Source organism: Neospora caninum, chromosome VIII, assembly GCF_000208865.1.
Source record: "Neospora caninum Liverpool complete genome, chromosome VIII".
Classification (NCBI taxonomy): Eukaryota; Apicomplexa; class Conoidasida; order Eucoccidiorida; family Sarcocystidae; genus Neospora; species Neospora caninum.
In genome coordinates this window covers 6,390,222-6,416,809 of record NC_018395.1, presented here as the reverse complement: position 1 = coordinate 6,416,809, position 26,588 = coordinate 6,390,222, and the positions used below count along the sequence as shown (strand labels likewise).

Sequence of the window (26,588 nt, the reverse complement as noted above, 5' to 3'; positions counted from 1 at the left end):
TCAAGGGAAGACCTCTTCCTTCTCTGTCCTTTCTCGCCGTTTTCGCAATTTTTCCCTCACTGATTGGACAGCCGACGCTCCGGCTGAGGCCACTGTCACGGTAGCCGTTGCCACAGTGAGGCCAGCCACCGTGGCTGCCTGGCGAAGAATTTCACGCTTTCGCTTTTGCTTACTCACAATGTGGGCGTCCTCGCTCTGTTCCGCCTCTCTTTCTGCACTCATGGGTCTCCCGATACATCTCCTTCCTCCATCTGCGTTCCCTTCTACTCGCTCCCGTTCAGCTTCTCCATACTGGCTGTCGGTAGCCTCCGAGCGGTGTACGTACACCTCCAGGCTTGTGGTGTCGGCGAGCTCCTCCCCGTGAGCCGCATTCGCTTGGTCCGCGCCCTGTGGGTGCTGGATCGACTCGGCGTCGCCTCGCTGCCCCTGGCGTGGCTTCCCAGCCGTTTCAAAAAAAGTAACCCTCTCCTGCTCTCTGAAGGCATATGGATGGCCTCGCTCTGCTGTCGAGCGTCTTCGCCGTCTTTCAAACTCGCTCCCTCTTCGCGGAGAAGAAAGAAGAATGCCGTGGGGCGGTAGCCGCGTGGGCAAGCTCGAGTCGCTCGTGGGGTGTACGTCCGGCAGATTCGGCTCGTGGAAAGAGATCTGTCCCCGACTGTCACCTGTTTCGTTCGGCGATCGACCAGGACATCGCAGTGCAGAACCCGAACGCCCCTCGGAGTCTTTGTCTCGTCTGAGGTTCCGGACTCGACGCGCCGCTCTTCTCGAAAGGCTCCGCACCCTCTCCTCGGTCTCCGTGGCGAGCCGCGTGACGATCTCTTTTGCGCTTTCGCTGAGGCGTCGAGTGCGGCTCTGCCGCCTTGCTCTCATTGCCCTACCCCGCGTAGGTTCTCTAGACCGACTCTCGTTTTCTGTTCGCTCGCGCGCCTGGCGGTCCCCAGCCAGTGCGCTTTCGTGTCCCCTCCTTCTCTCTTCCTGGAGACACACGAGAAGTTCTTGCCTCTCCTTTCGCTCTTTTTCGTACCTCTCCAAGAGCGACTTCTGCCTCTCAAGTCTATCCAAACGGAGACGCTGCTCCTCCCCTTGGGCGCGAAGGACACCCAACCACTTCTTCAGCTCTTCTTCGCTCGCACTCGCTGCATGCAGAGCCTCCGCCGCACCCCCACGGCGGCACCAAGACCGGCCGAGTGCCTGGCCGTCTGCCTCGTGATTCGCCAAGCTCCCACGCCCGTCTTCGCGAGCGGGTCGTCTCTGGACGCGCGTCGATGAGGCAGTGACTTCTTCGAGTACGGGAAGAGAGAAGAGGTACGCTTCTTCCTTCTCGAGGGCCAGCGTCGAATGTGAAGAGAGACACCCGAGTTGGGAATGCCGAGACGCAGAGACAGAGACCGCCGAAGAAGCCTGCGAGCCGTCTGGCCGATAGACAGCGGGGTTTCTCGGCTCGTCTCCCGCCGAAGAGGAGACACTTTCCGTTGCGGCGGGTTGCGCTTTTTGTGGTCTTGCGTCGTTTTTCTGTCTCGCTTGCTTCTCCTTGAGTTCCTTCTGTTGCTGCTTGATGATCTCCTGGGGAGTGGGGCCGAACACAGCGATGTTCTCTCCCCTTGACCTGGCTTTCTCGCGCAGACTCGCGTCCTTCTTCTCTCCTCTCTTCTCACCCAGACTGCCCAAGGAAGGGAAGGCAGAAACAGAACTCGAGAGACTCGAAGCTGACGGAAAGCGACCAAATGAAGGCGAAGCAGGAGGGAAGGTCGGACTCCGTTCGTCCGCGTCCCTTCGTCTCTCTTCCTGGTGTCGCTGCGCCTCGGCGTGCCAGGACTGCTGAGGAGAAAGCGCCAGAAACCACTGTCTAGGCAGCTGGACCTTCTTCTTCTCCGTTCGCCGCCTCAGAAGCACCTCTCTGTGGCTGACGGCGTGGACGCCCACGGACACGCGAGGCGGCCCGGTGGCGGAAGAAGAGACGGAAGATGAAAAGAAGGACGACGGCGGAGAAGAGAGCGCACACGAAAGCGACGAAAGCGGAAACGACAGAGACGAGGTCAACGGCGAAGGAGGATGGGTGCCTTTTCTGTCGTCCTCCTTCAAGACGGGGGACAGCGCACGCTCTCCCCCTACGCCTCTTGATGCACTCAGGGACGCACTGGGCTGCGGGCTGCATTCCAGAACAGAAGCTGGGAGCGAGACGTCGCGAAGCTTCGAGACACCACTCGGCGCCGGCGAGGCTGCTGGAGACGGGTCCGGGGAGGAGCGAGAAGCAGACGGACGGGCACACAGCGAACGTTGCTCCGTTTCTGCTCGTGCGTGTCGGCCCGCGCTCGCGCCTCCCCGCAAACTGCCGCCGTGCCCGTGCGGATGTACGTCAGTGTCTTCTCCCGGGTGTCTTTCAGATGCCCCGTTCTCCGCTTTGTCGCGCTTCGCTCTCGAGAGCCGCTTCGCGTCCGCCCCCTTTTGGGCTGCAGGCGCGCCCCGGACTCCGGCGGGGACGGCAGACGAGGACGCGCGAGACGAATTGACCAGAGACCCGAAGATCGAGCCCACGTCCGAGGGCTGCTCGTCTCCAATCTCGTCCGTCTGGACGGCGGAGGCGCGTTTCGTCTCTTTCTTTCTCTTGGCTCGTTCGTGGCCTGCTCGAGGAAGGAGCTGTGCCCCGGGTCTTCCTGGACAGAGACACGGAACCACAAAGAAGAGACAGTCACCGAGGTTGGAGGGCGACGCAGAGCGAGACAGAACAGAAGGAAGAGAAGGAAGAGAAGGAAGAGAAGGAAGAGAGACAGATCCAGCACTAGGGAACCATCAAGCGATCCGGAGAAGGAGACAGCGAACGAGACGGAAAGAACAAGGCCACTGACGCGCATATCGAGGCGGAGCGACAAAAAGCGGTGCAGAGGCTGCCTTTTGCTTTCTGCAGGGTCGGCTGTGCGCGGCTGTCCATCGAAGCTTGACACACTTGTTGACACGTCCTTCGGCGCGTCCTGTTTGAAAAGCGACACACATCCCCAATGTCGTTCGCGCTCTGTCTGAAGCCGCAACGGTTCTCGCTTTGCCCTTCGCCTTTTCTCCTACCTCCACGTGTATGGCGCGAAACGCTCAGAGAGCCTTCACCGCACCCGCCTGCGACGTCTCCGCAAGGGTTTGGCCCTCTTCTCGAGTTCGCTGCTGCTGGAGGGTCGCTGGGCTGCTTCTCAGAAGACGGCTTCCCCGAGCCGCCGACGGGGATGTTTTGCCCCGGGACCGGGGCTTTCCTGAGGTTTGCACGAGACGTGAAAAGGTCGACCGCCGTTCCCCACCAGCTGGGCTCCTCGCAGGTTTCTTCTCTTCTCTCGCCTTCTCGCTGCGCTATCGCCTCTCCAACGACAGAGCGCGGCAAGCAGACTGTCTCCCCCGGAGGGGAGGGAAGCTGAGGAAACGCGCCTCCAGGAGCCTTCCATCGGGCTTTGTCATCTTCGTTTCTCTTCAGTTTGGTTCCAAGGCGAGTGAAAGCCCCGCTCTCTCCGCCCCGCTCTTCCTCTTCCCCACGCAGGGTACAGAAGAGAGGGCCCCGCCGTCTTCTGCCCTCACGCTGAACTTGCGCGTTTGCTTGGGCCGGTTCTCTGTTGCCGTGTGGGGCGGAATGGCGGGCGTGGCGAATGGTAGAGACCTCTGGGCCACCCGCCGAGCCGCACCAAGAGGCGACAGAGAGCAGCATTTCCTCCGTTTCACCGGCGGTTAAGGCAGGCGCCTCCGCGACAGGGCTGGAGACACAGCGACAGGTCTGCTCACGTCTCCTCGTCTCTTCCAGAGCGACGTGGGGCACGAAGAAGGAGCCCAGGCGCGGCGGGGACGGCGGGCGGTTGGGCTCGAAAAACGGAGGAGACACCTGCAGAGTCGGGCCTTCTCCCAGAGTGCACAGATCACTGTCCACGCTCCCCGACGTCTCCTCCGTCGGCTGCAGAGCACGAGGAGGGAGCAAGGGAGACTCAGCCGGAGGAAGCGAAACCGAAGGGACAGCGCAGACAGGCAAAGCGGGCGAAAGGGAGGAGTGGGCGACGTAGACGACCTCCGGTGCGCCGGTGGGAGGAAGAAATGACGGCAATGGAAGAGCAGGGTGGAGCTCTTGACAGTGGCATGGAGAAGCGCAGAGATACGCGTCATTGCCCGGCGCGTGTGGCGGTCTCCACTGGACAGATATCATCTGAAACAAGAACAAACACTGCAAAAGTTGCGGTTGCATACAGGCCGCAGGCACTGAGAGACGAGGGACAGACACTCTCTCTCAAGAGTAGCCGGGTTTTCCTCCAAGACTTGCCTTCTTCGGATCGGAACTGTCTCTCCTCCCATCTCCTTCTTTGGTGGTCTGTCTGTGAATATGCGTCTATCGTGTTTTTGCTGATCGTGAAGAAAGAAAACTCGCTCTGGGGGCTGCAGCATCTGTCTCCGCGCGCGTGTGTGGGTGCGGCTTGCCCCCGGGGTTCATCTCGCCGATACCGTCCTTTTTCTGCCAGGTTTTCTCTCGCTTCTTTCTGGTCTGGGCCTTGCTTCGCGCATATCTCTGACTCACCGGCACAGTGCGGGGAACCTGCCTTTCTCGCGTGCCCGTCGTGGGGCGCCCGCCCCCTGCGCAGCACAAAACACCCGCGGAAGGACCTCATGCTCTCGGCCTCTTGACGCGCGCAAAGGGCCCTGGCCCAACCCCCCGTTACTTTGGTCCACAGGCGAGGAAGTGTCTCTCCTGCCCCGCTCCTAGTAGCGTGCGCTGCCACGCGACAGGTGTTTCGACCTTCGCGGCTCCACAGAGTTGCCCACCAGAAAGAAAATACCAATTTACGATTGAGCAGGACACGCGCTCCGTCCGGCCACTCTGAGGGGCCTGCCGCAAAACCCAGTCTGAACAGATGGAGCCCGGTGTGGAGACAGATCCACGAAGAGATGGAAAGACGCCACACTCACGGTACAGCGACGCTTTACAGCTCTGTCCGGGAAACGAAGATTCAAAGGCGGCCTTCGCGAGTAACTTCTTCTCGAGCAAACGAGATTCCACTGTCGTTTAACCGACGCTTGGGTGTGTTTGGAAAGGGAGAAACACACAGGGCGGTGCACAACGTTTTGGATGCTCACCTTGGCCCCCGGGGGCGGAGCAAGGCAGCGGGAAGGCGGCGGAGGTGAAAGTCGGCGCGTCGATTTGTGGAGAAGAAGTGGGAGAGCATGCAGCGGAGGGGAGAAAGCGACGAAGGTCTCCACCTTGGAAAGGATCGCTCGATGCAGAGAAACAAGAGGCTGCAGGAGGGATTCCGTGAAAAGGTCGGTAGGCAGAAGCGAGAATCTCGCCAGGGTGCGGCGAGCACGGGAACGAGGTCGGAGCAAGAGGTCCCACCTGCCGAGAAGGAGAGTTCATTTCAGGAGACAGCGGAACTGGGAGTAGAGCGTGGAGAGAATAACGCGGCGGTGACCAGACGTGGGGGGACGACGAGAGAGGTTGCGGGCAACTCGTGTTTCGTCGCGAGTGCTCGGCTCGCAAAGGCGCCGCTAGGGCGACAGACTTGGGTTGCTGCTGAGACACCCCTCGACTGCATGCGTCGAGAAAGTCCTTTTGCGTTTGGGCTGTCGTGGGCGACTCGTCAATCTGCGGCAGGCTGCGACTTGCTTCTTCGCGTCTCAGCTTCTCCCCTTCTTCAATCCAAAGCTCCAGCAGACCAGCCAGAGAAGACGAACCCGACGCCAAAGAATTAGACGCACAAGACGAATTAGGCGCAGCAGATGCTCGAGGAGAGACAGGAGAGGCAAGGTGTGGCGAGAACGAGGAAAGGGCCCGTTGGGGGGCCAAGGGAGCGCCGAGAGGCGACGAACAAGTGGCTAGAGGGGCGAACGAGGACGAGGCTGCGGCGGAGGGGCGATACGCGGAGGAGTGCGGAGAGAGAGAGCGAGGCGGGGAAAACGAGGTCAACGAGGAAGGAGAAAAGATGGGAGGCAAGGCGATAATGGGTGCTTCAGCGAGTTTGCCTGGTCCTTTGTCTTCCTGTTTTTTCTTGTGGGGAAGGCGACAAACGGACGTCGCCGCCCGACCCTTGAATGTGTTTCTGTCTCCTCGCTCACTCCCGCGTCCCTTGGAGCCGTCCTCCGAGTGCGCTTCCCCTTCCAGAGAGAAGATTTCTTCGTGACCTTCCCCCGGTCGGCGTCTGCTTCGCACAGGCTTCGGCAGCTCGTGCAGCGAGTCGAGGAAGGCCTGCAGAGCTTCGCTGTCTCCGGGAACTCTCGGCTCTTTCCACTTCTCGTCGCGCTCCCCTTTCCCCGACGGTGAGAGGCCTGTCTCGCTCTGTTGCGGCCGCGCGAACGTGGGGACAAAGGAGAAAAAAGAAAGGGGAAAGAGCAAAAAAGCGGGGGTGAGTCCCGCGGAGGTGCTGGCGCTCTGCAAGCAGAAATCGCGACGGAAGATCCCGTAAAACTCCTACAGCTTCTTTCCACCTTCGTTTATCTCTACGTTCTTCCTCTACCTCGTTCTCCACGTGTATCTCCTTATACAAGCGCGTACCCGATATGGAAGCACGTACACGCATATATGTATATCTATGTATGCATATACTTTCGTGATTGTGGGCGAAGAGCAACACACGACTTTGTCAGAAGGATTCTAGACACATCGCGGTCTGAATAGTCCGGCGTGAGTCGAGACGCGCAAGCTGGGAGCGTCTCTTTTCGAGGTTTCGTATCGGCGCGATGCTCCGCAAAAAGGTGTGGCAGATTGAGAAATCCCAGATAACAGTGGTCCAGCCGACAAGCCGTGGGGTGGTACGTGGTTCCTGTGGCTTCAAACACAAAGTGTGAGTCGACGTTTGTCACGCGCTTTCCTCCACGACAAAGGGCCGGTATACAGAAAAGCGATCTGACTGTTGGAGCTATGCTGCACCAGATACAGTCCAATTCTGCTTCATCAAGAGGTTGTTGTGTCGGCGTCGCTCGACAGGGACGCCTGTGGGATGGAGACGAGTGCGGAGAGAAGGGGAAATCAAGAACTAGATGGCGACGTTTGGAAAACCCTCCTTGGCTTCTCAGACGAGATGGGCCTTGTCCGACCCTGCTCTAAGATACGTGCGTGCGGCCTTGGGAAGTGTTCTCCTTCGTCTCCTTGGACATCCATATGCTTTCTGTCGTGGTCTTTGGATTTTCCAGGTCCGCTTGAACAAGACGGAACCGGGGGTGTTACTGTGCTGCTCGTGTTCCCATGCCTCCGGTGCCCGTGAAAAAATACTCGAAAACCCCAGAGAGTTCCGCGGTTACAAACGGAAAACGCACGTGTGGAGATGCCCGGCTGCGCTCTAACACACCGGCGCCCCGACAATCAGCGGAGAGCGTTTTTTCTGAGTTGTCGCTTACGGCGCGTTTCGTGTCTGGGCGTCTCTCGGCCCCACTGCCAGTCTCCGTCCCTCGCTTTTCTGCGTTCGCGCCGCTCTTCTGCCTCGAGCTCGTCTTCGCCTCCCGCCTCGCTCTTTGATCTCCGGCCGCGTCCGCTGCGCCCCGTGGAGGTGTCGGAGAGTCCCAGGGCGCTCCTGTGCGTCGCCGAGCTCGGGCGCGGCTCTCCTCCGGGCGCCACGCTGAACGAGTCGACTCCTCTGGAGGCAGCAGCTCCTGTCTGCGTTCGCGGTCTTCCCTCCAGCCCCGTTCTTCCTCGGTACCGTCTCTGCTCTCCGGTAACACTCTCAAGGAGGCACAAGGTAGGCTGTCTCCTTCCCTGGTCTCTCTCGCCCCTCCGCTTCTCCCCTCTCCAGGCCGGTGCCCGCCCCTCTCTCGCCCTGGCTTTTTGTCTCCGCTTTCGCACCAGAGAACCTTCTTCGTTCTTGGCCCGAGGCCTTCGCCTCGAACCGGGTCCACAGCCCTCGAAGCGGCAGAGGGACACCCTGCAGTCTGGGCATCCTCCGCGTCTCCTGCGATCGGTTTTTCGCTTTTCTCTGTTCTCTCGCGCGCTTCGCGCCTTCCTTCGCCGCCATGGACCCTTGACGGAGCAGCGGAGCTCCTCAGCTCGACCGGGCGTTCGGATAGCCGTCCTGAGTCTGCACATACACAGGAAGAAAGTCCGAAGCCATTTTTTGCGTTCTGTCCTAGCGGGCTGCTCTGGCGACCTCCGCCTGGTGCGCGGCTCTGCGCTCCTCTCTCCAGCCCGTCCATCCCTCGCAGACGTCGATGAGCATTCGACCGTGCAGTTCCCTTTTTCTTCCTGCGTCTCTTGGGCTTCGTCCGGCTGTCGCCCGAGGCGCCGTTTGATCGTTTCCTCGCCGCCTCGGCGGTGTCGTCCTCCCACAGTCTGTCTCGTCGACGTCCTCACCTTTCGTCTCGACCGTTTCATCACCGGGTTGTCGCCTTGCGACTGGACGAGCCTTTCCTTCCTCGTGGTCTCCCACCTCGATTTCGTACTTCTTGCCAGTCGCGTTCTCTGCGGCTGCCTCTGCATCCTCTCGGTTTCTTTCTTCTTCGCTTTTCGATGCGCAGGCGCTCTCGGGATTTTCGTACGCCGTCTCACCTTCTCCAGGTTCGCATGCTTCCGCCTTTTCCCTGCAACCGCGAGTTGCTTCCCACTCGCGCAGACCCTCGCGCCTGGTCCGCGCCGAGCCGCTTCGCCTTTCGCTCGGCAGCGCCTTTGGCACACGTGCGAAAGACGGCCGGCGCATCCGGGGCCCGAGCCGACGGCTGCGGCTGCCCGAAGACGGGCCAAGAAAGTATTTCGAAGATTTCATTCTGCCGCTCTTGGTGAAGAGGCGCCTGCCGCGCGGGGAAGAAAAACAACTCTTGCCTTCCCCGCCTGGCTGTTCGACTGTATCGTCGACCGGCCTGCTCGTTTCGTCGTCGCTTTTGGCGTCGACTTCCTCATCCAGTTTTTCAACTTGTTTCAGCTCTTCGATCGCAAGCTCCACCTCGGCGCACGCCTCTTGATCTCGCGACTCTGTCCCTCCTTTCGACCGGTCATTGTCTCCCTCATGTGCCGGCTCGAAGTCTCTCCTGTCTCCTTCCTTTCCGCTTCGCTCCTCGCCGCTTGCTCCAGAAGAGTTTCGCCTTGTTTCACCTCGCTCCTCGCTGTTCGCTTCTTGTTCTCTGCCGTCCTCGCCGCGGTCCTCTTCTTGCAGCTGCGCGTCTTCAGCCCACTGCGGCGCCGGGAGCTCCGGGCGACCGCAGGTCGCAGGGGAATCTCTGGGTCTCCTCGAGTCGCGGAGGAACAGACAGCTGCCTGGAGGCGGAGACGCAGGAGACGCCAACATGTCAGAGAGAGTCACCGGTGAAGAGGGTGAAAAGGTGGAGACAAAGGTGAAAGAAGGACGTGGAGGCCCAGCGGAAGCAGCGAGACTCTCCGAGAAAGTGAGAACAGAAGGCCGGACACATGACGCAGAAAGCGGACCGCTTCGCCCCACGGATTTGGGCTCCACAGGAAGGCCCGGAGCCCGTTCGACGCGTGGTGCTTCACTGAGTGAGAGCGGGAGATCATCCCGTTGCTTTCTTGAAGCGTCCCCGAATCTGTCTTCTTCATCTCTTGCGCGCTCGTCTGGCCGTCGCTCTTCTGACGATGCGTCGTCTATTTCCTCCTTCTGGTCCCCGTGCTTTTCGCCCTTGGCAGGCGGCGCTTCCGCCGCTTCAGGCGCGACAGACGAGGCAGCGGAACGGCTCTCTGAAGGTGCGAAACTCGCAGCTGGAAGCGGGAGCGTTTCCAGGGCTCTGGCCGGCGAGCAGGCAAAGCGAGACCACGAGGCAGGTCGAGGCTCAGCGATGGAAGGAACTGGCGACGACGCAAGCCCGTAATAGGGCAACGAAGGGAGGGGCGAACGCGACTCAGAGGCCAGCACTGTGTTTTGAGCTCCGGCGGTCAATGCAGAGATTCCTTCCAAAGAGATGGCGAGATCGAGAGACGACTGACATGAAAGAAGAGACAAGTTTTCCCGGCGTGGAAGGACAAGCGATGGCGCCTGTTCCGTCGAAAGCAGACAGGAGGGACCGTGTTTTTCCTCCTCGCTTCTCTGTAATTCCGGAGTGGTCATCTCAGGATCCACACTCTTATACTGCTCAACGGCGGACGCACTCCCTCTACGCTCATCGTAGAGAACCTCCCTCTGTCGGCTGGGGCTTTCCTGTGCTTCCCAAAACTTCTCTCCGAGACTCGGCTCTTGGTTTTCGTCATCCCCGCAGCTGGACGGCACACGCACCCTTTCAGCTTCGGGAAGCTCAGGGTCTCCGCCTTCCGCTTGTTCTTCCGCCTCTCCATCTTTCCGCTCTTTGCCGGGGTCTCCAGTGTCTACAGCCGCTTCCCCCGCTGCCTCTCGCTCCGCGGCTTCTGAAGGTTCCTCAAAAGGGCCAAGGCCCTCCGCGACTTCGCTCGCCGTTTCTTTTCCCTTGGCGCCAGTCTCTTCGGCTCCGGCGTGCCTCCCTTCTCCGGCGCTTGCAACCCCGTCCTTCGTCTGCCTCGCCACTGTGGCCCCTTGACCCCGCAGCACGCCGACAGGATCGGCACCTGAGCTGTGCGAGGCGTCCTCGCGTTTGCGCTGCCTTTCTGCCGGTTCCCTCTCTCTCACCTCCTCACAAAAAGCCGCTGTTTCCTGTTCTTCCCTCTCGCCGTCTTCTTCCCTGGCTGTCTCGCGATTGTCGCTGTTGTCGGAGATGCGCGCGCTCCCCTCATTTCGCGTCAATGCACTCCCCTCCGATCTTGCTTTCCTTTCCTTCCCCTCTGCAGATGTGGCGTCTATTGCATCCTCTCGCGCTTGGCCTTCCCTTTTCTGCGATGGACTCAGATCCGACGAACTCTGCTCTATCGCCTCGCTCTCCGGGCTGAGGAGTTCCTGCCGTGCCACCGTGCGCGCGCCGTGGTCGGTCTCTTTTCCCTGGCTCTGGGCCTTCTCGTTTTCCTTATTCGTTGAGTCTGTGGCGCGCGCGCCTTGGTCGGTCACTTCCTTCTCTCCGGCATTTGGCTTCTCGCCGGCGTCGCCGCGCGCATCTCCTGTCTCCGCACAGGAGGCCTTTTCTGGGATCGCCGACCCCTCACTGGGCCCCCGCTGTTCCCGCAGAGGCGAATCTGGGGAAGGCGGAAAAGAGGCGGCTGAAGGGGAAATGGGAGACGGCGGAAGCGACCGAGAAGGGCGAGGGGAGTCGGAACGAGACACAGGTCCAGATGCGGAGGGACATGGCGAGAAAGGTGCGTGTGAACGCGGCGAGGACCGAATGACGAACGGGCTTTGTTCGCGGGTAGCCTCCAGCGAACAGCTCAGCGCTGGCCGTGGTCGCTCTTGGGGGACTTCCAGGGCTGGTGAGGCTCCAGGAAGGGCAAGAGTGTTGGGAGGCAACGAGGAATCGGATGAAGTAGGAAGAGAGGAGATAGGAGAACAAGGAATCAAAGAACAGGAGACCGAATTGAGAGAAGGCGTGGAAGATGGGGGACACGAAGCCGGCCGAAGCGAGGACGGAACAGAACGTGAGAGAGAAGAATCGGAAGAGGAAGCAAACAGCGAAGAAGCAGAAGCTGGAAACGCAGGTGGAGACGCGTTTGATTCTTCTGTTTTTGTAGAGGCAGACGTTTGTCTACGAAAGGGCGGGCACGACTGAGTGATAGTGTGCCGGGAAGAAGAGATCAACGTCACCGGAAAAGACGACAGGACGTTAGGTGTTGCGGTCTCATCCGCAGAGGAGATATTCGTTCGTGAGTTGTTTCGTCGACGCTGGGTTTCTTCCGTTTTCTCTTGGTCCAGGGCACTGATGATTGTCCGGGCGTCGCGTTCGCTTTGCCACTGTGCTCCCCCTCCGCTTCCAGGTGCTTCAGGCTCTCTCTCTGTTTCTCCTATTCCCTCAGCGTTTTCTTCGTCTGCTTTTTCCTGGGCACTTTTCGGCCGTTCTTGCTCCGTGCTTTCGCACTGCACTTCGGCTCTCTCATTCTTTCCAGTGCCCTCGTCCCTTTCCTCAACATCTTGTTCGGCACTCGTTCCGTCGCGGTGTCGGTTTGCTTCTCTCATTCCTTTCGCATCGCGTTCTCCTTCCTCCTCACACGTCTCGACTGCCTCCTGTCTCTGAGCCTCGCCCCGTCCTTCTCTGCGTTTGCCTCTCGTGTCGCCATAATCGCCTTGCGCTGCGGTGTCTGTCCCTCCCCCAGGCTCGGTCGCGTCATCCGTTATCTGGTCCTCGCTCTCTTCTCGAGGGCCTTGCTTCACTGTCTTCGTCGTCGGGTCTGCCTTCGCTGTTTCTCTGTTCTGCTCGCTCTCATTTTTTCTCTGAATCGAAGCGCAACTTGCAAAGGACAAAGCGTTCCCCACACCGGGGAAAAACTCGTCGCTTCCCGCCCTCCCGATAACACCGTCGTCTTTCTCACGTTCCGCATTTTCCCCTTTCTCTGCCGATGCTCCTAAAGTCCGCTTCGTTTTTTCACTGTCTCGCCTCTCTCTCTGCTCTTCTTTTTGGCATTCTCGCTCATGGATCCGGGCCGCATTGCCCCAGCGCTCGATCACCTCCTTCGGCGTCTCTTCTTTCGTGCCGGCTGCCTCCCAGCCATCGTCACGCTTTCGTTCCATCCCCCCCTCTTCCATCGTCGTGCCTCTCTCTCTTTTTGGCGCTTTTCTCTCTCGGCTGCCTTTTGTTTCATTTGAAGACGTTCCGTTGCCGTCCGTCTCTCCCCGGCGTTTCCAGTTAGCCTCGCTCTGTCTATCTTCCTCTGGCTGGGTTTCTTCCCCGCCATGTTTCTGGGCAAAGGCCGTCTCATGTCCTAGTTTTTCCTCCCCGTCTCCCGACCCCCGTTCCTGCTCTCTTCCGTTCCGTTTCTCGCCGTCCATTCCTCTCAGCCTGGCCTCCCGGGCACCTTCTGCATGTGGAGGAAAACTCCCTCTGTCTTCTCTCCGCACTTCCTCACTCTCAGGCTCTCTCTGTCTCTCCCGTGGCCTCTCGCCCTCCGAAGTTCTTATCACCCCTTCACTCTCTTGCGCGCCGAGCCTACCCCCCAGCAAAAGACACCTGGAAGAAGAGGGCTGGTGATTCGGGGGAGCGGGCAAAGACGGCGTAACGCAGGCGAGAGGGGGGGATGCATTTGTCTTTTCTGAAACGCCAAGCAGACGCGAAAACAGAACGATTTGTCGGAACATGCAAGGCAGCTGTGCACCTCCCGCCGTGGTGTGAGGGGACTCATCCGGCTCTCGGCGACCGCATGGAACACGCGCTGGAGGCTCTGAAAAAAGCTGCCGCAAAAAGGAAACAAAGGCTCTCCTTGGCAATGCGTCTCCTTGCCTTTACAAACCCGTTTCAGCATCGTTTTCGCCTCTCTTCTCGAATCGGTGCCATGCCTCTCAGTTCCTTCTCACGGGTTTCTCTACCTATTTCCTGTTGCTCTCCTTCCTCTTCCCCCTTGTCCTCTCCTCCACAGTGCAACACCGACCTCGATCCTCCTCTGCTTTTTTTCTCTCTCTCTCTCGATGTCTGTGTACATCAGTCTCGTCCAGTTCTCTTTCTGCGGTGTCTGTCGAGCGTCTCTCTCCTGTTGCCTCTACGCATTTCCACTTCCTCCGCTTGTCGCTCGGCACGTCGCTGTCCTACTCAGTGCAGCAAACGTCGTCTGACTCGGTTACTGAGGGGTGTTTGATTGCGAGGCTAAGCGATACGTCAAACCCGAGGTCGACTTCCCCCCCCCCCCCCCTTCACCCCCCCGCGGTTTCTATCGTGTGGCGTCTTCGCCTGCGATGCATTCGTCACCTGACGGGTCGTTCGCATCGTTGGTTTCTTCTGTCTTCGTGTCTTCCGCAGACTTCTCTCCATTATGGGAGCCACGACCTAAAACGCGGTTCTCTCGCTTTCCCTCTTCCTGCCAATCTCTTGCCTCTTCTCGCTCTGTTTCTCGCCATAGCTTCGTCTCCGTGCTGTTCGGCCCTTCTTCGTAGGCCGGTCCTCTGCCCTCTTCCCTCTCCTCTAAAGCGTCGCCTTGGCTCTCCTCTCTCCCTTCTGCGCTCGCGACACTTCCCCTACACTCGGATACCAGCTCGGCGTTTCTCGCCGGGTCCTCTCCTGGATTCTCGCTCTTCTCTTTTTGTGGCCCCCCCGCGTCTTCCCCATGACCCGAGCCTTCCTCGAGCACTTCGCAGTTCCCTCCGTTGTTTCGCGCCGAGTTTTCCTGCCGGGCGGCACCGTTTCGGCTCAGAGTCTCTGCGCAGGACAGCGCACGTCAAATCCTTTCTCCTCCCTCTCAGCATCGTATTCATGCACAGGTGTCCTTAAAAAGACATACTGGTTTCGCTGTCAGTGTTTTTCTCTCCATTCATACACGAAGCTGACGAAGAATACCGAAAATACGTGGACAATGGGCACAAAGGGACAGACGGAGACACCCCGAGAGACACATGGACACACTTATAGGGACAGACGGAGACACCCCGAGGGACAGATGGAGACACCTAGAGGGACAGATGGAGACACCTAGAGGGACAGATGGAGACACCCCGAGGGACACATGGCGAGACTCATAGGAAGCGGTGAACAAAAATAGAGGAAGAGTGAGGGACAGGTGCCGAGGTCGGGCGTCAGGTGAAGGGATCGTTCCGGTGCGTGTTGTCGACCGTCCGATTGACCCAATGCATCTCTTCAGCTCTCCGTGCCGACAGTTGAAGGCGACGCACCTGATTTAAGATTCACAGTTTCGGTTTGCAACACATGGTGCTTCTGAGGCTCCCCACACGTTTTGTCGGGCCTGTCCGCGTCTGCCTTGTCTCCGTCCTCGTCGGCTCCAGAGGAGCCGCCAACGGCCACCGGCGAGTCTCTGTCCTCGTCTCGTCTTGTTCCGCTTCCCTTCCAAGGGACTTCAGGTTGTGCTCGGAGTGCAGAGGCAGGTGACAACGCACGCGTCTCTTCTCTCCGCATCCCGTTTCTGGTTCCTTCGCAGCTTGAGTCTACCAGACTCGTATTTTCACTGGCTCCCAGCGAGGCGTCTGTTCCTCCCTCCCTCGGTCGCCGATCGGGCGACGCAAGCAACGCATCTCTGTGCTCGTCCCTCTGAAGACGTCCGTTCTCTTCACAGCCCCGCGCAGACTCCCCCACTGGGACCCACGCGGTGGCGCGTCCCTCGCCCTGTCGATGGCGTGTCGTTTTGGCCTTCCCGTCGCCTTCAGCTTTCTTCCACTCCCCGCGTTCAGACCGCATCGTGTCTTACCTCTGGCGCTTTTCTCCGTCGGCGGCTTCGCCCTCACGACCTCCCAAGACACTCCAATAACACCCCGACTGGCGCGCCCTCAAAAGATCCCTCGCGGAGCTCCGTGGAGGCTCCGCAGCGACGAAGCCGCCTGAAGGTCCGAGCTTAAAGGCAGCGGGGAGGCGCGAGGGGCGACCGTGGACGCTTTCGGAGCGATTTGCCTCGCGCGCCCGCCAAAGAACTCCGCGAAGACGGGGAAACACGCGGATCTTCCTTGCTTTTCCCTTGCCGCGCCACTTCAAACCCTTCCTCTCCTGTTCTCAGCCTCAAGCGTGGGTCGCTCGACCGCGGGAAAACGGCGAGGCGGAACGGCCTGCAGTCGCTGAACTTTCCTCGCTGCTCCCTCGACCGTCCGACGCCGGAAGTTTCTCGCCTTCGCCGCTGTCACCAGGCGCCAGGAAGGTCCAGTCTGTCTCCTTCACGGCGATGCACCCCTCGACGATCCGGCGGTACGCCTCCTCGTAGGCCGTGTGGTTGGTTCCGAGGCGGGCGAGGTCACGGGTTTGGACTCGCCTCGGTTGCCTGGACTCCGCAAAGGCCCGTCCGCCCTCGTCCGCCTGGGCGTCTCGCGCCTCTCTCGCCTTGGCGCGCTCCTCCGCGAGGACCTCGGCAATCACCCGCGTTGCGAGACTCCCGCCTCTCGAGGGAGACGACGGCGAGGCGACGCGGTCTGCAGAGTCAGCCCCGCGGGCCTGGGCCGAGAGAGATCGATGGCGACGCTTGGCAGCGTCGGCCTTCACGCGGCGTCCAATGGCAGCGAGAGACGCGTGGCGTCTGCGAACGAACTCCGCGTGGCTCTCTGCGCCTCGATCTTCTCTGACGCGTTGTCGGCCTCGTTCCCGCTCACCGTCCCGGCGCTGAATCGCATCCACGCTCGGCTCCGAGGCTTTTTCGGTCTTCCTTCGCGCTCCGTTTCCAGCGGACGCACGACCGATGACGCCCTCAGACTCCTCGTCTCCGAACGAGTAGTCCGACTGCGTCTCGGGCTGTCTGGGGGCCTCCCCAGTAGTTTCCTCGTCCACGCTGGCCAGCGGCTCGGGCGCCGTCTCCTGTCCCTCTCGTTCTTCTGGTGGTCCCGCTTCCGACCCGCTCGCCAGCGCGTCGGCTTCGAGTTCTTCCTCGATCCGAGGGAGACTCTGCACGGTCGCGGGGATCGAGTCTTCTGTCACGCTCTTCTCTGGAGACCGGCACGCGGCAGGTGCATCAGCCTCCGGCGTCTCCTCGTCGTGGGACAAGGCCGACACCGTGAGGTCCTCGTCGTCCTTGCTCGCGCCTCGAAGGATCACGTCTTCGCCCTCGGGCTGCGGCGACAGCGCGCCCTGGCCGTTGAAAGAGAACGGCGACTGAACGCCTTCCAGCAGCGTCAGATTCAGCTCCTCTGAAGACGTGAGTTGCGACACGAGCTCCAACCTGCCCTCGGTGTTTGTCTCGGCTACGGCTTCGCTTTTCTCGTCTCCACTGGATTCACCTTCGCTCGCTGTCTCCCTCCTAGCGGACGTGCCGGGCCGAAAGCGCTTGTGCGGCGACTGCGTCCCCTCGCCGTCCTCCCGGACGGTGCTCTCGCCGCTCCGCTCCCGCTTCTGGCCTTCGTCCTTCTCGCCAGGCCCCGGCAATGCGGCCTGGATCTTCAGCCCGGCGCTTGCGAACGCCGAACGGTCGACAGCTGCCTCTTCTCGCAGGGATGGCTGCTCGCGTAGCGAAGGCAAACAGGCGAAAGAGTCGCCAAGCGGGGCCGAAGGCCGCGCTCTGTAGTGACTGTCTTGGTCCCAGTACGACAGATGCTTGTCCAAGGTGAGGCAAACGGCTTCACTCTGCATAGAGGACTTCGCCTGAAAGCGACACCAGCGCACAGTCCACACTCTCTTGTGGCCTGGCTGCCGGTACAGGTCTGGATACACATCCACGCGGGAGTCCCTGCTTTAATGTATCTACACTCGTATGGGGGGATACGCGTCTAGGTGGTTTACGAGGAAACGACGACGGACACAGACACCTTGCAGGGACTTGGCAACTGCAGTGGACTTTCGCCCGAGTCTTCACGGACAGGGAAAGAAAACACATCCAGGATGGAGACACACACACCGCAGGGTCGCAGCTGTCGACATCCCCCTGGAGAGAGAGATGAAACGAACGACAAATGAAAACCGAGCTGGGCAGCGGGGATTCGCAAGTCCTCCAGTGCACGGTGCGGTGGCTGCATGCAACTCGGTCGATCTCAGATTTGCTAGAACGCGACGCTGAGGTTCTTCCGGAGGCAGATGGTCTTCGCGTCAGCGGACACGCGATTTGGCGAAAAAGAGCTTTTCCGAGACAAGTAGCGAGAGGCGTATCTCGCGGCAACCGCGGGTCACTCAACAAGATCAGGCGCGAGAACTCACCAAGAGCGTCGATCCTCTTCGCGGATCATTGGAGGTAGCAGACCAGCCGTGCGCGCCAATGGCCGTGTCTGAAGGGAGAAGAGATTGGATCTGTTTTTCTTGTCTTTCTTCCTGCGTCTCATGAACTTCCTCGGCTCGAGACGGGAGAGTCGTACGGGTACGAGACAGACTCTTTGGAGATGCCAGTTGGATGTCTCCAGTCAAAAAGCTCTTCGGCGGAGGAACGCGGACCGAAGTCAGGCGGTGTCGAGACACTTGACTCCGGTCACAGAGCCTGACGAGCTTCACGCTGTACACGTAGCTGGTGAGCGCAACACAGGATAGGGAGACAGGAAAGAAGATCAGAGCTAGGAGGACGCGAAAACGGAATGGTAGAAATCTGGAAGGACGACAGGCAACCTCGGGCTCAAAACGGAATCGCAGGGAGCAATGCGCGACAGAGAATGGGGGAGACGCCTTCGGAATGCACAGCGAACCATCTCCGTGTAGACCAGCGGACCCGGTCGCGAGGAAGAATTGGAATCGCACAACTCAGGCGCGGCCACATTCGTTACAGGGACGACAGAGCCTAGGCTGCGCTTCTTAGCGAGAATGTGCCGGTTTTCCCCCCCGAAGCCCCTCCTCCCCAAGTCTCATATTTTGACGTTGTAGAAAAAAAACGTCTGGTCGCTCCAGACTGAGTTTTCGCACTGTGTGTTCGCTTCGCACTTTCCCGGAGATGTCAGTTCACTCCAGACCGGGAATCGACGCACGCACACACTGGTCACGGGATGAGAAGCCATCACGCCTTTTCCGGATGGTCCCCGCTCTGCGACGAACCACCAGATTTGCTTCCTTCATACTCTTCCACGCGCTCCCCTTTCCCTTCCTTCACGCTTCTCCCTTACATGGAGCCGTGGACAGTTCACCTTTCGTTTCCCTGTTCTATGTTTGTCTTTTCTTCTGTGTCTTGTTCTGCTCCTTCCGGTTTCCTTTTCGCCTCTTCCCACCGTCACCGGAAGAGACAGAGGAGAGCCCAGCAGAGGGCGATCGCCAAATGGACCAGAATGCAACTCAAGCAGACGCCAACAATGCAAATGGTCACGCGCAGAAGGATGCGAAGGGACACTGCGACGAGGGGAACGAGGAAGACGGCCGAAGCGAGGCAGAGCGCCGACAGGCAGGCGAATGAGATGGGCAGCAAGAAAGCGAGCGTTGCTGCCGAAAGGGAAACGGACGCCGTCGCGGCTCCTAGGACCAGCGTCACGAGACACGAGGAGTACAGACACTCCAGAGGGACGGCAGTAGCCAACCGCGAGGACGCACTTGAGAACCAGGAGGCGACCCGGGCAACGAAATCCCGACCAGAAGGCCCGCCGTTTTCCACGAACGTCTCTCCCCACAAACTGGCAAAGCTCGCGAGAAACGTGCTCGAGAAGAACGTCGAAACCCAGCCGTCAACTGAACGTTTCCAGCAGCTAAACAGAAGCAGCGACGCGTCCGGGGAAACGGTAGAGCAGACAGGAGAGTCCCCCCAGGTGAACAGTGCGACCCCGACTCCAAGACAGAGAAGCGGAACAAGGAAACGAATGCGGCGACGGACCGAGAAGCACACGTCGGCAGACTGCGAACTGAAAATGCGAAAGCGAAGTGACGAGGCTAGCGGACCTTCACGCCTTGCCAAGCCCTCGCCGAGCGGGTCTGTCTCTTTTTCTCCCCGTCCCGAAGCGCCTCCGCCGCGGGGTGCTGAGGCGCAACGTCCCGAGCGACAGAGATTTGTTGTTTCTGGTCGACTCCGAGAAGAAGAAGAAGAGGCACGAGCTCCCGACTTTGAGCACGGGAAAAGCGACGAAAACCGATGGGCAGCCGAGGGTTTTAAGTCCTCGCCGTTACGCGAACCGGAAAATGACGCACTCGCCCGGCCGGCCGGGCTCTCGCTGGGGCTCCGGAGCCCAGCCACCGAGGCGTCGACAGGGTAGGCCCCGAAAGTCGGGGACGGGTTCCCGGGGCGCCTTTTGAACCGAGGTGAAGCGCTCGGCGAGGGCGATCGATTTAAGAATGACACATAAATGTCGGAAAACGAAGGAGAAACACAAGACGAAGGGGTGGGGGGCTTTCGCGACGCCACGAGAGAGCTCCGGTGGTCGCCTAGACACAGGGCGTGCTCCGGGCCAGCCATAGGCGTGTTGGTGGGGACCGCTCGAAAACGAGAAAATTTAGTCCCTCCGAATGACCAAGCTTCCTTTTTCCCTCGAACGCGGCTGCGATTTGTGCCTCGGGATCCCCTTTCCGATTTTCAAAGAATTTGTGTTTCCCGTTCGAGTGCACGGGAATTCGCAGTTGAGCGACGCTCGACGCCAGCGAGCATTCGCCTGGAGCATGTGAAGGATCACGAACCGGGAAACAGGCCTCCACAAAAAAGGAGGGACACCTTTCGGCCTAGTTCAGCCTTTCTCTAGGTTCTCTGAAGAGAAAAAGCGAGCCACATAGTCCCTTTTTCAGGGGTAAAATGGACTCGTGAAAACAGCGCAGAACCGCGAGACGGGACACGGCACGGACTGCTGGCTTCGCCGCCCGCCCAAGGTCACCTTCCTGCGCTTCCCTCCGGGGTGAAAAGTGCAAGAAAGCGGGGAGGGGGGGGGAATATCCACCGTTGACGGAAAGAGAAAACCGATTGTTGAAAAGAGTAGAAAAGTGACTCGTTACGAGAAAGATGGCGGCGATTTCCCGAAACGGTTCGCCTAAATCGGGGCCCGTCGCCACACGCGCGATTTCGAGTGGAACCTAGCGGTGAGCTCGTCCGGCACGAGCGAGGGGAACGGGGGAAGTGAAGAGAGACAAAGAAGGGAAAAAAGTCGACAGAACTCCCAACCTTTGGAAACGACACTGACCGACACAACCGCCTTTTCGGCGACTGCCCTGTCCGTTACGCAGATTTCTTTCCCAGAAACAATTCCGGCGGAAATCGCGACGAGAGAGTCAAGGGCGCCGGCTCCGCTCGCGCGGCCGGAGGAGCACAACGAAACGGTGAAACGCCGCGGCGGGACCAGTCCCACGAAAAATCGTCAAAAGCGTATCGAAACGTGAGAACGAGCGCCGCAACTTCTGTAGAACCGGACGCCAAGTGGGGGTCTGGATCCAGCAACAAAACGAGGGCGGCCCATCAACGGAAGGTCACCTTTTCTTCTCCGCAACAGACAAGGTCCAACCCTTGGAAACCAACCGACAGACTCAGACACACTCCCGATCGCCCTAAGCATTTCTGGGAGGGAATCTCTCCACCTGGCGTGTACATTTGAGAAGGCATGCGCTGGAAAGGGATACCTAATGACACGGAAAACGCACCGATGGTTTCTGCCTTTCAGCAGAAAGAATGAAAGGGATGGGGCACATAGCACAAAAAGGGGGGGCCCCGCCGTCTTCCCTGTGGGGCAGAGAGACTCACGACTTGCCTCAGTAACTGAGGCTGTTCCCATTCTTCCTTGACAGGAGGGGAGCGGAACATGCGGTCGGTCAATTTTGGCGGGAGAGCAATGACGCGACCTCCTCGCCAGAGGACCAGCACATTAGCACACAAAACGGTAAAACACGCGCCGATTGAGGGATCCTTTTCTCTTCTAGTGTCCCCGCATGAGCGATGCAGATTGCAAGCACACACACACACACACTGCTGCAGGAGCCAGAGCCCCGTGGAACAAGTCTAAGGAACGAGCGAGGCATCAACAGGAGAGGGGAAAGGAAGGGAAATAGCGACACAGACCACTAAGATATAAAACCACCACTGGGGCAATAGTTGACACTCCGCAAAGAATGGCGGCGAGAGAACAGAAAGAGGGTTACCGGCGTCTGTTGCCCTCAGCGCTTCAGAGAAAACGTGAACATTTTCCAAGCACGCCAAACAAAAACGCAGAACAGCACACCTGCCGACAGGCCGGTAAGGAATGGCCATCGACGCGAAGACAGATCTGATTTTCGATGCGTGCTAAACACTGAACTTGGCCAGGGAACCCACGTCTTTGGCACGCCTGCCTCGTTTCACAAAGGAAGCACGGACGATTCAGAGAGACGAGAAAAACAGGACACAACGCTCAATTTCCGAGAGTCCGCGCTCCACACACAGGGACCGCACTTTTTGCGATGCTGTAGGCGTTCCCGGCAACACTCTGTACAGAATCCTCAGAATCTTCACCACTTGGGTGTTTTCTGCTTTGGGTTCTCCCTTCTCCCGGGGAAAGGAAAAGAACTTTGGGCCCTGTGCGGTGTTCTTCCGCGTAGCCGCGGAATGGATTCGAAGACTGCCAACCTTTGTGAATGTTCTCACCGGCACGACAGTCCCAATCACGGAATCGTAGGGGTACCAGAGAGCAGTCCCTGCGCTGCACTGAACCACGCTTCTGTGGTTGCGCCATTGGGTCTCAATCTAAGAACTGGACGCCCGGCAACACTCTTTCCCTTTCGGTTACCTCAGCGCATGCCAAAGCACAGGCCTGAATCTCCACACACTCTAGGACCGTGTGCCTCTCGAGACTGAGGCGCTTCTCGCATTCTCTACACTTGGCGTTGAGAATGCTTTCGCTCGCCACGAACAACCCTCGTTTATGTGAACCAAGAAACACCAATACATCTCCCTATCGGCGCCTCTCTCTCCACCTCTACTGCGTCTCGATTTGGATAGCGAAGCATGTGCTGTATTTCATTTTACATGTCCACGACGCTGTGAAGTGCCGCCTATCACTCCTTGCACACGCGCATGCAGGTAGACTCACAGCCCTGTGCGAGGGCTCCACACAACGGGTACGCTTGCAGGTGGCCAGGGTTGCAGAACCGCTCACAGAAGAACGGCGCGTGTGTCAGTGTGTGTCAGAAGGGTCGTTCTTGGTTTTCACGCCGTATGTTTCGTTCTGGCGTCCACGCCTCAAGAGCTTACCGGAAATCGAAGGTGTCGTCTTTCCTGTTCCGCCGGACCTCATATCTGCCAATCAACTCGACCTCCACCTCGTCAAGCTCCTGGTTCACGGGGGCTTTTCTCCGTCCTTCTTCCATGTCGAAAACGTTAGAAGGCAACGGTAGTGTCGCCCCAGCCTCCGCCGGACTTCCGCGACTCTCGCGCGCGCCGTCGCTCTCTGCTGACTTCGCGGGGCACGGCGCTCCCAGGAGAACAAGCGTCAGCGAGCTCGGGTGCGTCTTGCCGCGCGCTCCCAGAGCCTCTCCGGCGTGCGCTCTCTTCCGAGTCTTTCGATGCCACATGATCATCACCACAAGCCGCGGGAGAAGAGCGAGGAGCGAGAGCAACAGAATGAGTTCTTGGCAGAGAAGAAGACTGAAGAGCGCCTCGGATCTGTAGAGGGACAGGACGTCCTGGACGGGCTGGGGGGCCTCTGAGTCTTGAGCCTCCGCGCCGCCAGGAGCGTCTTCGGTGTTCTTCTCGCCTCGTTCTTTGACGCAGTCGGTTAAGAGGAGACCCTGAACGGCCATCGTGAGGACGGTGACAACCACGAGCAGCGTCTCGAACGTCAGCCGCACCTGTGCGCTTCGCCGACGCCTCTTCTCCGCCTGCTCGGGCTCCTCAGGGCTCGGAGACTGCGCCCCAGCCGACGAGAGCGTCGACTCCGAGGGCGAGCTCGAGGGCCGCTTGCGGGCTCTGGCGCGCCTGCAAGGCGTCACTTGGGAAGCGACGGCCATTCCCAGAGCGAGAATAAGCAGCGGAAGAAGCGCTCCGGCGGCGACGTACGCTTTCAGGCAGAAGAGCACGAAACAGATGGCTGGCGTGGCCCCGCACAGGAGTCCGGCGTACAGGCCGCGGAAGGAAAAGAAGGCTACCGTGACGTTTTGGTACACGAAGAAGTAAAAGGGTAAGTAGCCGAGGTACCCCGCCACCGCGAAGTTCAACAGGAACAAGGCGAAAAGGAGCGAGACGGCAGCGACGAAGCTTGCTGGAGGGAAAGAGGGCGGCACAGAGAGCAAGGGCGCGACGGGAGACGCAAAGTGAGACCGAGCAGCCGAAGGACGGGATGGGAAAAGGACTCGCCGGGGTAGGAGAGGCAGAGAGAGAGAAGACACCGGTCGAGAGACTGGAGCACACGAGAGGGGTCGGCAGGGGAACGGTGTGTACGGTCGGACCCTTTGAGGTTTTCATTGTGGAGCGGCAGGTGACACAGGAGCAACCGCAAGGCGGAACGAAGATAGAAAACGGACTGAAGGAGCAGCTTGGCAGAAGCGAGACAGAAGACAAAACCGGGAGCGACGGACGGTACACCACAGGGCGAAGCCAGGTAACATCTTGACGGTTCCTTTCTGGGAGAAGAGTCTTTTACAACTGCTTCCGAACTCAGGACCGTGACTCCAGCCCCGCATCAAAGGCGTCCCCACCGTCTCTTGGCTTCTTACCTAGGAACTGGTCTTGCCGTCTTCTCTCCGTGGTCTTTGTTTCTCCATTCGCAGCCGTCAGGTATTTCCGTGTGTGGCGTGCAGCCCGCCTGAGCAAGGACAGAGCAGTTCGTTTTCGTTCTTCGATTTCTTCTTTTTCTCGGGCGACTTCCGCATCTGTCCCCCCGCCCAACGTCCTGAGGGTCTCGGCCCGCTGTTCGAGGGCAGCTAGGTGTTTAGTGAAGAGTGTTTCCTGTTTCCGCAGCAGCTCGGTGCGCTCGATTTCGCGTCCTTCGCGAACCGCCCAGGCAGTCGCGAGAGCAAATGCGCAGACGGTGAGGACGAGGAGGAGATGGAGCGAGAGGGCGTGACGCTCGGCTCTAACGAGGAAGAGAGCGACGGCGGCGACGGCGCAGAGAGCGAGGCCAGCAGCGATATGCCCCACGCAAAAGAGCACACAGGCTAAGGCGAGGAGCGAGCAGGAGAAGAAGGCGTGGACTTCCCATTTCGTTGGCGCGTTGTACCCCTTGCAAAGCGCGCTGCAGCAGGAGGCTGACTCCGTCGAGCCTTCGTTCAACTGGTCGGTGCAATCGGACTCGCCGTCCGAGGCCTTGCGCGCGAGGCCGTGGGCGGCTGCGTCTGTCTCCGATCCATTTCCGTCGGCCGGGGGGGCGAAAGACCGGCGTGGAAGCGGCGCAGAAAGCGAGTACCCGAAGGGACGGCCGGGCTCAACCGCCCAAGTGTGTCGGCCTGAGACACATGGGGCACTGGGCGAATGGAGGGGAGCATAGCGTGGCGAAGCGGAGCGTGAGGGCGCCGACGCGGGCGCCAGAGAAGAGGGCGAAGTCGACTGGGGAAGGAACTGAGAACCTCGCGAAGAGGGGAGTCGAGGACGGCCGGAGGATTGAGACGACTGCGGCGAGGGAAGTTGGAAGCTGACAGTACGCGGAGTCCCAATGGGCCGAGGCTGACCGCGGAAAGAGACCTGCGGCGAGGAGTGCAAAAAGTCGGTTGTGGGAAGGGACGAAGACGGCACGGCCTCATCTCGTTTCCCTTCTCGGGAAGCGGAAGCAACGGCGAGACGCAGGCACAAAGACGAGTTAGGAAGAGACGAGTGGAGAGACTGGGGAGTCCAGGCACCCTCCTGGGAGTCGCTCGGGCCAACTTCGGATTGCGCCTCCCGAGAAGCGTCGACCGACCGAGGGGGAGTTCCAGGTTCGGCAGTCGCCATCGTTAAGCAGAAAAACGCAAAGAGGCAACTGGGGCGAGAACGAGTTGCGGAACGAGCCTTATATTTGGAGGACGTTTCGAGAGTCCTGTCCTGCCTGTATATCGGCCCTCCAGTGTTCTCTGGGACCTTCCCTCGGCTTCGTCGTCGCAGGGGAAAGCGCCAAAATCAGAAACAGAGGCAGGTCGAGCGAGCACAGGGGAAGACAGCCGCCAGTTTCTCCGCGGGTCAGTTACAGAAGAGTGTAGGGCGGAGACAACAGCAGTGCGCCTCCAGCCGGACAGGAGTGGACTCGGGGGAGGAGCAGCGAAGAGGCCGAGGCAGTAACTCGTTCGAGGCCAGCAAGGAGGAGGACACCGAGAGAAAAAGCGGAGGCAAGCGCAGGTGAAAAAAACGCGTCAAGTGAGCACGGGGTCGGAAAAAGTCGCCCCGGTGACAAAACGTGAGGGAAGGTCGGGTGTCGGCGTCCGACCTCAGCAGCCGAGAAAACGGGTCGCCTCTTGGGGAGTCGACACTTGGCAAAAAAGATTTCTCGTCCCAAAGTTGCAATTGCGTATCGCACGTGCAGTCTGGCGCATTAACAGAGCGCTTTCGCCGGTGAGCCTCGCTTCCCCGAATTGTACCCGAGTCAAATGGCCAAAGAGTAGTTTGGCGCCTAGACAGCGCGCGCCGCAGGTGACATTTGGCCAGTCAATTCTCGGCTTTCTTCTGAGGATCCCCAAGTGTGAAAGTCTACAGAGCACCGCTCTTGACTTGGACGAGGACGACAAAGACGACACTGTCGCGAAACGCCGAGACGCAAACCGCGGGGCTCTTCCAGAAGAGAAGCGCGGCGCATCCTTCCCCAAGCCCGAATAAACATCGAAACCCGGCGTGATCCCGAACCTCGCGCCTCTCGAGGAACTCGCACAGCTGCCCAGCGCACAAGACGAGTGTGAGTTTTGGGCAACGGCCAGCAGGAGCAAGACACGAGCGCGCGACACCGCACGCCTAGCGGAGCGCGTCTTCTGGCATTTCGGCCACAAGTCGATTGTTCTTGCTCGGCTCGACCGGAAGAACGGGGCGCTTTCCCCGTTAGGAAAGTGCGCAAATGACTGAGCAAGAAATAGGGAGATGCGTTTTCTGGAGGAAAATCCGGAATCCAAGCTTGCCTTTTGCCGACAGGCGGAGGAAACTCCTGCCATCGGCCAGGTGCCGCCCGCGCGTAACCACGCGTGTGACAGTGGCGAACCGGTTTCGGTCACCAACTGCTCGGGCGCACGAAGCCTGGAACAGAAACAGGAAAGGCAAGGGGGAAGCAAAGGGATTTTCCAGACATTGACTTCAACGGGATGTGGGCAGAGGGCCAGCAGTGCGGCAAAGTTCGACGTGTCGTATACTTCGCTCCACTGGTGTATGTTTCGTTGCCTCAGGTTGGGCGGTTGCCACGGACGAATGACGTGGAAAGGAGACGCTGGCCGATTGCGTTTGAGCGGTAGGCGTC

The 26,588-nt window shown here is 59.7% G+C and overlaps 2 protein-coding genes and 1 pseudogene across 2 annotated transcripts, besides 1 other annotated feature; all 3 read right to left on the bottom strand.

Moving 5' to 3' along the window:
• NCLIV_038025 (uncharacterized protein) lies at window positions 1-5,368 on the bottom strand (the record flags this gene model as incomplete). The annotated part of the gene is made up of 3 exons (XM_003884003.1): window positions 1-2,654; window positions 3,061-4,089; window positions 5,092-5,368. The coding sequence occupies 3 exons, from the start codon at window positions 5,366-5,368 to the stop codon at window positions 1-3; spliced, it is 3,960 nt and encodes a 1,319-aa protein (XP_003884052.1).
• Window positions 5,369-7,982: 2,614 nt separating this feature from the next.
• NCLIV_038021 lies at window positions 7,983-12,758 on the bottom strand (annotated as a pseudogene).
• Window positions 7,983-12,758: a sequence feature.
• A 2,662-nt stretch (window positions 12,759-15,420) lies between these two features.
• NCLIV_038020 (conserved hypothetical protein) lies at window positions 15,421-25,108 on the bottom strand (the record flags this gene model as incomplete). The annotated part of the gene is made up of 4 exons (XM_003884002.1): window positions 15,421-16,983; window positions 17,533-17,833; window positions 22,439-23,444; window positions 23,899-25,108. The coding sequence occupies 4 exons, from the start codon at window positions 25,106-25,108 to the stop codon at window positions 15,421-15,423; spliced, it is 4,080 nt and encodes a 1,359-aa protein (XP_003884051.1).
• Window positions 25,109-26,588: the final 1,480 nt, after the last annotated feature.